This window comes from Colias eurytheme, chromosome 16, assembly GCF_061535395.1.
Source record: "Colias eurytheme isolate Ceu_HAF_F1 chromosome 16, ilColEury1 Martin Lab GWU primary, whole genome shotgun sequence".
NCBI lineage: Eukaryota > Metazoa > Arthropoda > Insecta > Lepidoptera > Pieridae > Colias > Colias eurytheme.
This window is the reverse complement of record NC_142995.1, coordinates 2,058,631-2,072,661: the sequence shown is the minus strand read 5'-3', so window position 1 is coordinate 2,072,661 and position 14,031 is coordinate 2,058,631. Positions and strand designations below refer to the sequence as shown.

General features: G+C 31.8%; 2 protein-coding genes and 1 long non-coding RNA gene across 4 annotated transcripts; 2 read left to right on the top strand and 1 right to left on the bottom strand.

The window, feature by feature from the left end:
- Positions 1-3,181: 3,181 nt before the first annotated feature.
- Positions 3,182-13,083, bottom strand: LOC149901578 (phospholipid phosphatase homolog 1.2 homolog). Its single transcript, XM_090111076.1, has 6 exons — positions 12,749-13,083; positions 12,304-12,458; positions 11,803-11,993; positions 9,543-9,657; positions 8,956-9,129; positions 3,182-3,379 (listed from the first exon to the last, which is right to left on the bottom strand). The coding sequence occupies exons 1-6, from the start codon at positions 12,819-12,821 to the stop codon at positions 3,281-3,283; spliced, it is 807 nt and encodes a 268-aa protein (XP_089967202.1). The 5' UTR covers positions 12,822-13,083; the 3' UTR covers positions 3,182-3,280.
- LOC149901580 (uncharacterized) lies at positions 4,041-6,064 on the top strand. Its single transcript, XR_016457598.1, has 3 exons — positions 4,041-4,117; positions 5,296-5,335; positions 5,710-6,064. It is a non-coding gene; the product is annotated as an uncharacterized LOC149901580 (long non-coding RNA).
- On the top strand, positions 4,688-8,368 carry LOC149901579 (uncharacterized). Of its 2 annotated transcripts, none has more exons than XM_090110840.1 (3): positions 4,688-4,751; positions 7,534-7,573; positions 7,922-8,368. In XM_090110840.1, exons 1-3 carry the CDS (start codon positions 4,740-4,742, stop codon positions 8,308-8,310), a joined length of 441 nt encoding a protein of 146 aa, XP_089966966.1. In that variant the 5' UTR covers positions 4,688-4,739; the 3' UTR covers positions 8,311-8,368. The 2 variants fall into 2 exon arrangements, with proteins under 2 accessions (XP_089966966.1, XP_089966965.1); XM_090110839.1 differs by lacking the exon at positions 4,688-4,751 and adding an exon at positions 7,074-7,149.
- Positions 13,084-14,031: the final 948 nt, after the last annotated feature.

The window sequence follows — 14,031 nt, the reverse complement described above, 5'->3', positions numbered from 1 at the left end:
CGACGGTTTTGTAATCTTTGAATCTTGTCAAAGTAGTTTCACATCTGACACGTGTGCTCGACACACGCTGTTTTTTGAATAAGAATTGATTTCAATAGAAAAAGGGTGACAAATTAGATTTGAAGCAGTGGTTATAAAGCATACACTATCAAAAACGTAAAATTGTAATCAACCAAAACCATTTAAAATACCTCGTTTTATTTTATTGTGAACTTTATAACAGTTGAAATAAGTAACAAAATTGTAATATATACAGATACTAGCGGTCCGCCCCGGCTTCACCCGTGGTACATATGAAAAATAGATGTTGGCCGATTCTCAGACTTACCCGATATGCACAGAAAATTTCATGAGAATCGGACCACCCGTTTCGGAGGAGTATGCAGACTAACATTGTGACACGAGAATTTTATATATAAGATTTCAGATTTTTTAATCACGGAATTCGATAAATGCGTATATTTCCAGTTTTAGCATTAAGATACATTTTAAAACATAGCACTTAATTAAATCTCAGTGCTATTCAGTATTGAGAAATATTTATTTAATTGGAGACACTTACAATCTGGCACAACCTCTCAAAAATATGTGTTATTTCAAAATATAAAAATGTCTTATAGAGCATTTAACAAGAGATTTTTCATAATACTAAACGTAATTTTCATTTGTGTTGTTTATTTTTATTTAAATTAATACCTTGTTTTGTATATTCTGTATTCATCTTTACTTCATAAATTAATTGGTCGACTATAAACTATCATGAACTACCTATTTTGCATTTAATTTAAAGACTACACACTAGTTTTATTTCAAAAATAAAAGTGATTAAGAAAATTTATTTCATGTGTACATGTTAGATACTAAATAGCAATTTCCTAAGCAAAAAAAAATTGGTTGTCTGTAAAGTCGGTTTACTGACGATAGTTGAACGTGACAACGTCCGATTGTGCTTCTTTGTCGCTCGTTCCGCGCTCTCGCTCGCACTTCAAGCCTTACATGGAACGCCTCAGAGCGAGGTAACGCCGCATGAGTCATGTTTTTTCGTGCGTGCAGCCGGCTTTATCGAATTATAAGACGTTGTCACGTCAAAAATATTGAGATAGACTTGATATGTTGGGTTGCCATTTCACAATAATTTACAATGCTATTAATAAATTCGATCTACTTAAAATTTTATAGTCGAATTTAGACTTAAATGACAACAATTATTAGGGATTCGTTAAAAATGTAAGAGTGAGAGAGCTCTTTATTTTATTTTCAATAAAATGAGATGGCATTAGTTATCTTCTTCTGCTATTTTTTACATGTATTCATTGTTCGATAGTAATTTAACTTAGAAACAACCATTGCATTTATTGTATATTTTCATATAATTTAAGATCATTTATTTGGTAAAGGTGAAATAAAAAAGTTGGACCATTAAAAAATGTGTTTTATTTCAATGTGTACAAAAATACATTTACAGTATAATGTAATTCTAATAGTAATTGCAATTTGTGGTATAAATAAGAGTATTGACGAGCAATATGGAGTGCAAATGCTAGTTACTTTATTTTAAATGTAATGAATTCCTCACATGGCTTAGTAATAATGATTTTCAAACTTAGTGTGATTCAATTTCTTTGGCTGTTAAAAATAATATTTATACGATATTAAAAATCCAATATAAAAGCTACATTATATAGATAAAAATGTTTCTACATTTTTGTTACAGAAGATGATAATTTGACAAAAATATGAACGAATTTTGATTACAAGTAAACATGCAATAAGCTTACAGAACACTCGAAACATAATTGGCACAAAATGTTTGCATTTTACTGACAATAGCATAACTAGACTCGTAGTATAAAGTTTTATTTAAAATGTTTTTATTTTGTTTTATACAATATAATATTCAAATATAACTCTATATCTAGTTCATAATATTATGTTCAAATGAATGCCAATGAAATATTAAACAATATTTAGTCCAAATTCTACACGCAATTGAACAAGCTTTTATTTTGATGAATATGTCGGAATTTTGCTATCATAATTGTATATTTTTATATCTTAATCTTTATTTTCTTTTTAATAGTGTGTAATCGAGCATAATTTCATCAATGTTTACACTCATTTTCCTTAATACATTTGTATAGTTACAAAAAAGTTATCACAGTTTAAATGTAAACACAGAATTGAATAAGCGGGTACGACAGTACTTGTAATACAAACATAATTACGTTGATATAACAGAGACGTGACTCAACAGAAAAATATTTTATATTTTGTATCAAAATATTTTTTGTTCCTTTATTATTCCGCCCGCGGAGTCAAAGAAAAACCCGCATAGTTCCCGTGGGATTTCCAAGATTAAACATATCCTATGTCCTTTCTCAGGTAACTCTGTAGCAAATTTCATCCAAACCGGTTCAGTGGTTGAGGCGTGAAGAAGAGACAGACAGAGTTACTTTCGTATTTATAATATTAGTTCGAACTTTTATGAGTATTGTTGTCTTGGAATGTACCGCAAATAGAAATTCACAATTACAATTTTTTTAATTCACATTTTATTCGAATAAAAAATCACAATTAAGTATTGTAGATAAAAATAAAAGTTAAGCATGTGATTAGATTTTATCTTTATTTTTTAAGTTAAAATAGTAATTCTTATTAACAGAATATTATTTTCATTTTATAATCAGTTTTATTCAACATAATAAATGAGTAATATCTAATCTCACAATTGCTTCTTATTAATAAACCATTTTCCTTTTCCTAACGAATTTTGTATTTTCTTCATAAAAATATTCAAAATTGTCCTTTCTTTACATTACAGTATACACGATTGACCTTAAAATATCGATATTTCTCATTAAGAGCATTCTATTTTGAAATAAATAATCATAAAACCTAAATCTTATATGATATGGAAAACACATTGAATAGAATAATGCCTTGAACGTTTTTTTAATTCCGAAACTACAATTCAAACCATACAACTCAAACCAAAAATTGTAGTTAAACTGGAACAAAATCCACACAACCGATAAATACAAGCATTTATTCATTTTACAATCTATTGCATTTTAAACATTTTACCATTTTAAAGCAATCATGATTCAAATCACACCAAAATAATTAGCAATTAACAAATACACAACTAAAATCACAGAATGATAAATTAAGACCATTAATAAATAAGACAGACATACAAAAAGAAAATAGTATGATTTAAAAGCTACACGTCACTTAAAATAACATCACGATAGGACTAGCAATATCCGGGCTACATTGCTTATGACTTATTGACTATTCCATTATGAGTATCTGTAGTTTCTCCGTCTTTCTGTTCATTGGGCTGTTTGCAGGCAAAGTTCATGCAGAGTGTTCTTATCTGTGAATATTAAATATTTTTTAATTATTAATAATCATACTAATTAATGTCTCATATTATCACGTTATGTTAAACATTTAAATTAATGTCTCACATCACATAGTTTAAAATATTTTAATAATAAATATAGAAAAAAAACACACTTTAATAAGATTAACTCACGAAATTATTGTTTTGCAACTGATCCTGAATATAAGGGTACTTTTCCACAAGAGATGTGCGAGGATGCGTTTCGAGGGAAGTGTTTGTAAAGAACCAATAGAGCTGTGCTGACAGAGGCGAGGAAAATAAATCGACAGGATCCCTTGCTACGCTCGTCGCACATCTCTGGTGAAAACGCAGCCTAAGTGTACAAAGTTGGAACGAAATTTGTCCGTTTTCATCTAAAGGAGTCGGAAACATACAAACATATAGATAAATGTATAGTTTATGAACTGTTAGGTATTGAATTGTTCACGCGAAGCCGCGCATTCACACTAGTTTAATTATAAGTGTGATGAATGGGTACAATGACCAGTGGCCTGCATTATCTAATTACATATAATAATATGTACTAATGCTAACAAGATATCCTTAAAATTTCCATGTCTTCATTGTGTTTCGTAAGGAACAGTTGTCTAAAAGGGTTCCCTCTAATATAAATTATTCATTTAAATCTATTCATCAGTTGAATACTTGTACAATATAACAGAAAATATTTTGTCTTTATCCGAAATACTTCAGATTATAATCAATAAGGTATGAATAGAATAGTTATTTCTTATTTAAATTTTTATAAAGATCATCATCAGCCCATATTTATACCTACTAAATTACATGATTCCCATCCCCATATAGGTTTTGGCCATATTACATAAGTACTAGCTTTCCGCCCGCGGCTTCACCCGCGTTTTCTAAGAAAATCCCGCATAGTTCCCGATCCCGTGAGATTTACGGGGTAAAACCTATCCTATGTGTTAATCCAAGTTACCCTCTATGTGTGTTCTAAATTTCAATGTAATCGGTTCAGTAGTATTTGCGTGAAAGAGTAACAAACATACATCCTCACAAACTTTCGCATTTATAATATGGATGCTGCATGTGTATGTAAATTGACAATGGAAAATATTGTAGTCATTAAACCAATTTGCCACATACTTACAATGAGTTCATTGAAACCAATTTGTTGTTGTTTTGAAAACTTATTGACAAACTTTCGAGCCCATCTTATCTTTATTATAGGAATTCTTTCATTTAAGATATTTAACATGTCCCGCGATTTAAAGCTCAGGGGTCAGTTAATTATTTATAAATACTAGAAATTATATAAAAGGTAGACAGTTGCTAAAATATAGTGTACATTTGTGGTCGTGTTAGAAAAATGGCTTTGAAAGTAAGTAATTATATCTATATTCGTTGTTAATGGTTCTTGGTAGTGTTTGTGGATAACCGACATAATTGATTATTTAATTTATTTAAACACATAATGAAATGCAAACCCATCCTATTTAAACTTGAATAATGTTATTCTCATTGTATGAATTAAGTGTAAAAAAAAATAAACCGTATAAATAAACTTTAATTTTTAATAAATCAAATCTTTAAATTAAATCTTCAAAGCAACGCTTTGATATACGCTTGGCTTTCCATGTAAATTTCAAATAACTATTAATTTGATTTTTTAAATAAACTTCCTTTCAATAACATCTATTGGTAAGGTTGGTCGAAAAGAAAACGTATGCAATTTTTAAGAAGTTTTAGTTTAAATTGTTCAGTATTTATTTAATAATAATTTAATAACCTTTTTATCCGCGATAATGTTCTTGTTCAAACTATTAGGTATTATTTTGTTGAGTATCTCCCTTCATGTTTGTGATTGTTCTTTGAAATGTTTTAAATTTTGTGAGAATTAATTTGCATTTCTTTTTTTATTTCAGCTCGTTTGCGTTCTTGTCCTATTGGTAGCGATGGTGAACGGTGAGTGATTTTCATACTTACATATTTTGTAAATAAGTCCTTAGGGAGTTTATAATTAACAATTATTGCACATCAAATTCTAACTAATCCTTCGGGTTTCCTTGACATATAAGAGTCATACCTTAATAACTGCTCCAAACAAATCAAATAAAAGCGAAATTAATATTATCGAAGGCGTTAATGAATAGAATAAATAAAAGTAATTATTTTTTATTAACTCAAGAATTTATCTTTGTATTGCCTGGCTATGACCTTTTTCCAACAGATCATATATTTTGCGGAAAAATTCCATTATTGAAGAAAGGCAAATAGGCGGTATACCCATAATACAATTCTACTACTTAGATAATATTAAATCACTTATTATATTTTAGGAAAACCTCAGGGATATAACCAGGGCCAAGGTTACGGACAAGGTAACCAGGGCCAGGGTTATGGACAAGGTAACCAAGGCTTTGGACCTGGCAATCAAGGTTCTGGACCTGGAAACCAGGGCTTTGGACAAGGCAACCAAGGGTTTACACCCGGCAACCAGGGTTCTGGACACGGTAACCAGGGTTTTGGACAAGGAAACCAGGGTCATGGACAAGGTAACCAGGGGTATGGACAAGGCAACCAGGGTCATGGACACAGAGGTGGTTACCAGGAACACGGTTATTAGATAATGTATAAGATGCGCGTAATTGATGCCAATATGCAAGAGTGAATATAATAAATGTATTAAATAAATGTTTGTTTAATTTAATTTCCCTTTGTGAAGCGTGGCTGAGGTCACTAGTCTAGTTGAATCAGACCAAAATAAGATGAAACAGTAATTTGCACATGGTTCAAAGTTGATTGTTCAAAACGATATCATAAACGAGACGTAAACAATTCTTCATCGATTCGATAGCTGCAAACAGTTAGTCGAAGTCACAAATAATACTTTTTCGCAAACATATATTATGTACAATCTGTAAGTTTTATCATATATACCAGTTTATTCACCGTAACCGTTTCCTGAATGTAAGACTTGATACTTGGACAACAGCTGTAATCGTCACGCTTACTTGGCGCGATTTTATGTTACCAACTACTTTATTTTATCATATTACTACATCACAAGTCCAGCTCCAGCCCAAAATAATATATTATCAGCACAATCAAAAACACAATTACAACCAAATAGAAAAGCTTTGTATTCCGGTGTTGTACAGCATACCTATATTTAGGATAGGGATCACCCTAATCTCTGACTCTGACTGATTTGACAACCCTGCTTTGATAAGCAGGGTTGTCAAATCAGTCAGAGTCCAGAGATGATGTAAACCTGCAATCCTGGATGTCTATTGTATTTGAATATAGATGATAGAAAATATCTTTACTAATATTACAAAGCTGAATAATTTCTTGTTTGTTTCTTTGGTTGATTCCGATTTCCGATGGAGTTTGGATGGGTCCGATTTGAAGTTTTCAGTGTTAGCCCATTTATCGAGCAAGGCTATGTATCATCACGCTAAGACCTAGGAGCTAGGAGCGGAGCAATGCTGGTAAACCCGCGCGGCACAGCTAGTTTTGGTCATAAAACCAATTTGCAATGAGTTCATTGAAACCAATTTGTTGTTATTGTTTTGAAAACTTGTTGACATCAAGCCCACTCTTATCTATGTTCTAAGAACTCTCAAATTTAATCATACTCAAGATATTTTATAAGTCACGCGATTATTAGCTCAGGGGTCAGGAAATTATTTATAAATACTAGCAATTATAATACGGTAGATAGTTTCTACAATACTGTGTGCAATTGTGGTCGTGTTCCAAAAATGGCTTTGAAAGTAAGTTTGGCGAAAAATGATATTCTGATATCATAGAGTTAGTGGAAAAAATGTATTATTTTAATTGTTTGTGCAAAAGCTGGAATAACGCCATGTTATTGTCAAGTGTAAAATAAAAAAAAAACCTATTTTAATTACCTACCTATGAAACAAAGTCTGCATTTCTCTCAGTCTGTGAGTGTTAGCTTCTAGTGTTCCAAAATAAGCCTTATAGTAGTAGAAGGGTAGTTTTCTTCTGGTGGTACCAAAGTATTGAAGAAATATACCTAACTTATTTTTAACTGGTGGTATAATTTTGTTTCTATGTATGACGCTTCGTGAAGATAATAAATGAAGATATTTCCACGTAAGAGTGGATATTAATTTATATTTCTTTTATTTCAGTTCGTTTGCGCTATTCTCCTATTGGTTGCGATGGTGAACGGTAAGTTTATTTCATATTTCACGTATATATTATGTAATTTATAGTCCTATAAAAATACGAAAGAGAGAATGAACTGAACGAAATTCTATAGCTATCGGGCTGGTCATGTAAAGTACCATCAGCTTTTATAAGCATGGATGGACGGTCTTGTACTTCCAAAATTTTATTTGATTGATTTGATTTACTCATAATGTTGAGCACCAGGGATGTTGAGTAAAACTCTGTTTACATGTAGTAGATACAGTGCAGTGTTTTTGTAGTTCCATGTGTTTAATTCGTATCCGAAACATGGTAATAAATGGCAATAATGACTACTTTTTAAATCACTAACTAAATGTATACTTTTAGGAAAACCTCAAGGATACGGCGACTACAACCAAGGTCGTTCGGTCCCAGGAACTGAACACAGCGGTTTCGGTGGATTCAACCAAGGCCAGGGTTACGGACAAGGCAACCAAGGCTTTGGACCCGGTAACCAAGGCTTTGGAGGCGGTAACCAGGGTTTTGGTGGCGGTAACCCAGGGTATGGACAAGGCAATCAAGGTTTTAGACCCGGTAACCAGGGTCAGGGCTTTGGACCCGGTAACCAAGGTTCTGGCCCCGGTAACCAGGGCTTTGGACCAGGAAACCAAGGTTTTGGACAAGGAAATCAAGGTTTTGGACAAGGCAACCAGGGGTATGGACATGGCAACCAGGGTCATGGACACAGAGGTGGTTACCAGGAACATGGTTATTAGATTTATCTAATGAGATAGTTAAGCGTACAATTATTGGCAATACCAAAGTGTGAATATAATAAACATTTTAAATTAATTGTAACAATGTTTCATTTCATATTCATTTGTAGCATGGCTCAGGCCATTCAATAGTCCTGTCATATAAGACAAAAAAATAAGAGTGAATGTGTATTAATTTGCACACAACTCAAAGTTGATAGCATTGTTCAAAACACTAACATAAACGAATCGTAAAAAATTCTCATCGATCAGATCCTGTGAAAAAATTAGGTTCGATTTTGGCCCACTTTAAACGAACAGATTTAATTCAAACTGTACAATTAGAAGGATCAGTGAGAATACAATTATTTAATGCAGAGTATTTTTTCGTTTTTTTTTTAAACTATATTAATTATTTTAATTATATACATCACTACATAGTATCAAACAAAGCCGCTACCCGTCTGTCTGTATGTACAGATCTGTAAAATAGGCAACGAATTTTGATGTGGTGTTTTGTTTTGTTTTTTAAAGAGTGGTTATAGAGGAAAGTTTTCCATATAATTTATCAAGGGGGAAAACTATGGAATTTGGAAGAGGAAGGTTTTTGCAAATATGTAAATTCTTAACTTTCAAGTGGGGCAAAGCTATTCCAACATTACTTACTGTATACACCAGAACTGGTGCCGCTAGTACTGCACCAGCGAGCACGTCCCACCAGTGGTGCCGCCGGTCCCACACTCGGGACACACTGCATATTATAGCGGCTGCTATAACTACACACTGTATCGTGCGTGTCATGCGACCGGGGAGGGATTGGCCCCTTTTGTATAGGTAATACTGGAAAATGGAAAAAAAATCATCAAAAAATCAATCTTTATGTATAGTTAGTAGTTATGTATTATCACAGAATTATAGCAAAATAACTTCTACGTCAAAGCATAATAAGAACATGGCAAAACATTCACTAGATATGTTTTATTTTATAATATGCAGTATGCATTGTACCACCACAAAAAAGCCATGCAAAAAATAATAAAAAATATAAAACAGAAAAATAGCAATCAATAGGCGGGATTCGAACTCGCTTGTTTTTGCCATATCGTGGAAACGCCTAAAGTATCCCATTTCCTATTCTATTAAAAACTTATCATTTATTTTAATTACAATACTATAAAAGTTTATGTTACATACAAAAAATATTAGAAAAAAAAATCATTCATTAAATAAATGACGTCACAATTCAAACTAACCGCGATAAACACGCCCGCGTGGATCGCAAGTGAAGTGTGACCAGACGGGAAGCTTTTATTCGACTGCTTCAACCAATGCGCCTTGGTGCATGTGTAGCTTGGTACGTAATCTGACCTGGGAAGTGAAAAGAAAAACAAATATTACAAACATTACATAAACAAATATTACAAATTCTCATTGTAAAGCCAAGCTTGATGGTTTTTTTTTTATGGTTAGCTATATATAAGATGTGCTATGAAGATGCGCCGCCACAAAGTAACTGTGCGTAGAAGATGCGCAGCTATGCGATGTATCGATAGTAGGAGTTATGCAGTTTGCACATAGCACGCATCCTTTTATATAAAAACTTATTTTATTTGAACCCGTTTCCACCAGTACTAATCTATATGCATCAATGAATTTAATTGATACATAAATATATAATACATGCACAGCAACATAGCATAGGAAATCTCTGGTGGAAAATGGTATTCCACGGTTAGAACTGCAATGACTATAGAAATATTATCTAAGATGATAAACATAAAATAACAGATATAAGTGCTCATAAGGGTAAAGTAAATATACTCATATATTCTACCTGCATTTCAATGACTAGTAATATTTCTTAATAAATTTTCCTGTTTTACTCAGTTTATTGAGAAATATCTACTTAAATCACCTGATGACTGTTAACTTGGGTTTTTTTTTCATACAATTTTCTTTGTCACATGTTTATTATAATAATTCTATTAATGGAATTCCTTTTTATTGGCGTATTGTTCAATTATTATGTAATTATTGTAAGAATAGCTGTAAGGAATCAGAAATAAATAAATAAATAAATAAAATAAATATTTAGAGGGACTTTTTTTTCTATTATGAAGATGAAGAGTTTGAATCAGGAACCACTGGTCTGATTTGAAAAATGATTTCACTGTTAGATAGTCGACTTATCTGGAAGGCTATTATATATCTTCACGCTAAAACCAATAGGAGTGGAGTAATCCGCCTAAAACCACGGGGGACAACTAAGAGCTATTACGCACTGTCGACCAGTCGCTGGCGACTGTGACTTACTATAGTTTAAATAGGGGCTTGCGCACTTAGTCGTCAGTCGTCCAGGAGTAAGTCAAGTCAGCAACTGGTCGACAGTGCGTAATAGCTCTAATATACAATATGATAACTTTTTCTTCAATGTTATTATGCTAAGATTTGTGACTTGATAAATGAATACTGATATTATTTGCAGGTATTTTTCTTCTTGTGGTCTTTGTGGTTGTGGAAATTGGACTCCTCACTTTATATAAAAAATGATAAAATGTATTCTTTGCTTTATCTATAGGTACTAATATTATAAAGCTGAGGAGTTTGTTTGTTTGAACGCGCTAATCTGAAGAACTACTGGTCCTACTTGAAAAATTCTTTCAGTGTTGGATAGCCCATTTATCGAGGAAGGCTATAGGCTATATATCATCAAGACCAACAGGAGCAGACACACCAGCGACCACGCGGGCGGAACCGCGAAACGCATCCATAAAAGGCGTAACTTTTCAAGAATAGGATTCATTAATTTTTAGTTTGTTTGGAGGTCACTCTAATTACATTAGATCTGGTATAATCAAATCAGAATACTTTTGAAATTTTGCACATAGTCTAATAATTCTGTGCAATGTACTGTGTGTGAAAAACCCAATTTATTTATGAACATAATTTTCAATTATAATGAGATTAACACGTTGATGAGTCATTGATATTACAAACAGATACACTGAATGACTTGCAAGTTTGTTGTCACTATCTCTATTTTAAACTATTTTATCACTGTCTTCTTGTTTCCTAGGGATTAATTTCAAGACCTTTATCATCATTAAACAATAATTATGTATATATGCATGACTAGAACCGCGCAGGATGTGAATAAAATAATTGATATACTTACATAAATAATTATGTAAATTAAAATGGTGTTTGTTCTACCATTTAAAAACAAATAATTTAAAAATTAAAAAAAAAAATGAATAGATTCATAGGATTTATCTCTACTTATATTTGATTATCAAAATTTTGAAAACTTAGGTTAAACTGCCAGTTAATATATGTAAAATGTAAATGATACCACTTATAAGGCAAGAATGTTTGAACAGATTTAAATGATTTTTATTTCATTCCCTGATTGGATTATAAAATTTAATTATTGCTAAAGTTTTGAAAAAAAATTGATGTCTAGAGGAGCAGTGTAGTTTTTAAACCAATGAAGCAGATATTAGTAAAACTTACTCAACACAAGTTGTAGCTTCTTGAGGTCCACAAGTATCAAAGAAGTGAGGTCTCGGAGATCCAACTATTAGCTTCAAAGTTTGTACTATTGTGAGGTTCAACAGGAATCCAAATAAATATTCCCTGTACCAGAATAAAGCCTGGCGTTTGGCTGTGTCTTCAGGACACTGTTTTCTTTCAACTAGTAGTAACTGAAAGTTAGATAGAATATTTGTTATTTATTGAAGTAAATTTGCATGAGGCATAGAAATAACAATATTTAAACTTTAAAGTTATTTGTCTTAACAACTGATTTTAATTATGTTTTTAAAGTGTTTACCATACTATAAGACCATCATCTTTAAAATATTCTAAAAATACCAATATTTTCACATAATAAAGTTGAGAAATATATTGTAATTAATTCATAAAAAAATTATAACTTTACTTGTCTGTTCACTATTTATGAGTGAAAACATTCTATATTATATTTTATTATTTCTACTATATTTAAATACATACCACAGCCAAAGGTAAAAATATTGTAGTGACCATCAACCACTTCCAATTGACTGTGTCTCCTGTGTAGGGATGTGAAAGGGCGGGATCATTGCATTGGAAGCCCACCTGCCCTCCTGGTATCAGATTTAATTCCGCTACAGCAAATATGAATAGAGCTGAAACATATGATTACTTAATTGTAAGTTGTAGGCATTGGATTTATTGTATTGTAGTTGTTTAATTAAGATAAATATAAATTTCTAAATAAATATTTTATTTTTAAACATTATTTTTTATTAAAAAAAAAATTCACGCATTGTTAGTTTTCAAATTTTGTGAAATGATGAAGTGATGAAGAAGAATGTATTTTTATATGTATTTTAGATGAAGAAGAATTGTATTTTTTTATTCATTCATCTTATAAGAGAAATTACGTAATTATTACTAATTAAATTAAAGATCTAACCTATGTGCCACCGGTTTGTTTTCGACCACAATACTTTCAAGTTTCTCCACATTTTCACAGCATGAACGTTCATTATGTAAAACAGACGCAATTTAAATGAGTAATTTGATGTATTCCACACTACCTAACTCACAGGGGAACCTTTCGTATATGATTCACCGATACGTATTATTATACAAAATTGTAAACTATGTATGTTTTGCTACGGAGTATTGTTAAATCTTGCGCTTATTGCTCTTATTGTGTAAAATATTTCAATTTAATACTAGGAATATGTGTATGTAAAACCGAAGATTAATATTTATTAATTATTGAGTAGGTAAACAAAGTTTTCAAATAGATTATTCAAAATTGGAAGCTTGACAGCTCACATATTATATGACTTGACTTTGACGGCAAAATGACATCCAACTGACAGAAACAGACAGGCCAACAGATTAAAAGTAATCCTTAGTACATGAAATAAAATGTACAAAAAATTATTAGAAACTAGCGGTCCGCCCCGGCTTCGCCCGTGGTACATATTTACGTTTTCTCTACATAAAAACCATCCTCGTACTTCAAGGAATATAATAAAAAAAGAATTATCGAAATCGGTTCAGCCGTTCTCGAGTTATGCGCTTACCAACACATTTTGCGATTCATTTTTATATATAAGATTAAAAATTCAGCTATATACCTCACATAGACCTATATTTAGTACTTATATATTATTTTGAAAAAGGCGTCGAGCCCGTAAGTACTCTATTGCAAGTTTAAGGATTCACAAATCGCAATCACCCTTGCTTCAGAAATAGGAATGAAATTAATTCAGCAGCATTTTGTAGTTACTAGAGTTGTGATATATTCATAAAAACAAGGGTTAAAAATAGAATTAATCAAGATTCAAGTCTAACATTTACAAAATAAGAACTGGGAACATACTAGGTTCTGCTTTTATTCTGCTTCTATTTTTTGCACAAGATGAACTGTGAAAAAACTATCACGTATGACCCAGAACTAAGAAAAAACTATCACGTCTTGTGCTATCACTATCTCTATCTATCGTGCAGGACTGGATATAAATTATTAACTGAGATTTATATTGCTTTGCGAAATATCACAGTTATAGACTACAAGCCCGCATAGGAAAAAAATATGGGTCAAATGAACCACCAGGGGACATATCTAGAACGATAGAAGAGCAAAAAATAATAAGATTCATCACTATGCCGTCACTTGTAAGCTGTCCAACTGAGTGCAGATGAGAATTGAAAAGTACAGGTAGACTCGGTAAATTTTGG

Coding starts and splice junctions, on each gene's coding strand:
- LOC149901579 (XM_090110840.1), top strand. Junction 7,574..7,921: donor ATTGGTTGCGATGGTGAACG/GTAAGTTTATTT, acceptor GTATACTTTTAG/GAAAACCTCAAGGATACGGC.
- LOC149901578 (XM_090111076.1), bottom strand. CDS start 12,821: ATGAACGTTCATGCTGTGAAAATGTGGAGAAACTTGAAAGTATTGTGG. Junction 12,459..12,748: donor AACAAACCGGTGGCACATAG/GTTAGATCTTTA, acceptor CATATGTTTCAG/CTCTATTCATATTTGCTGTA. Junction 3,380..8,955: donor CACCAGTTCTGGTGTATACA/GTAAGTAATGTT, acceptor TAATATTCACAG/ATAAGAACACTCTGCATGAA.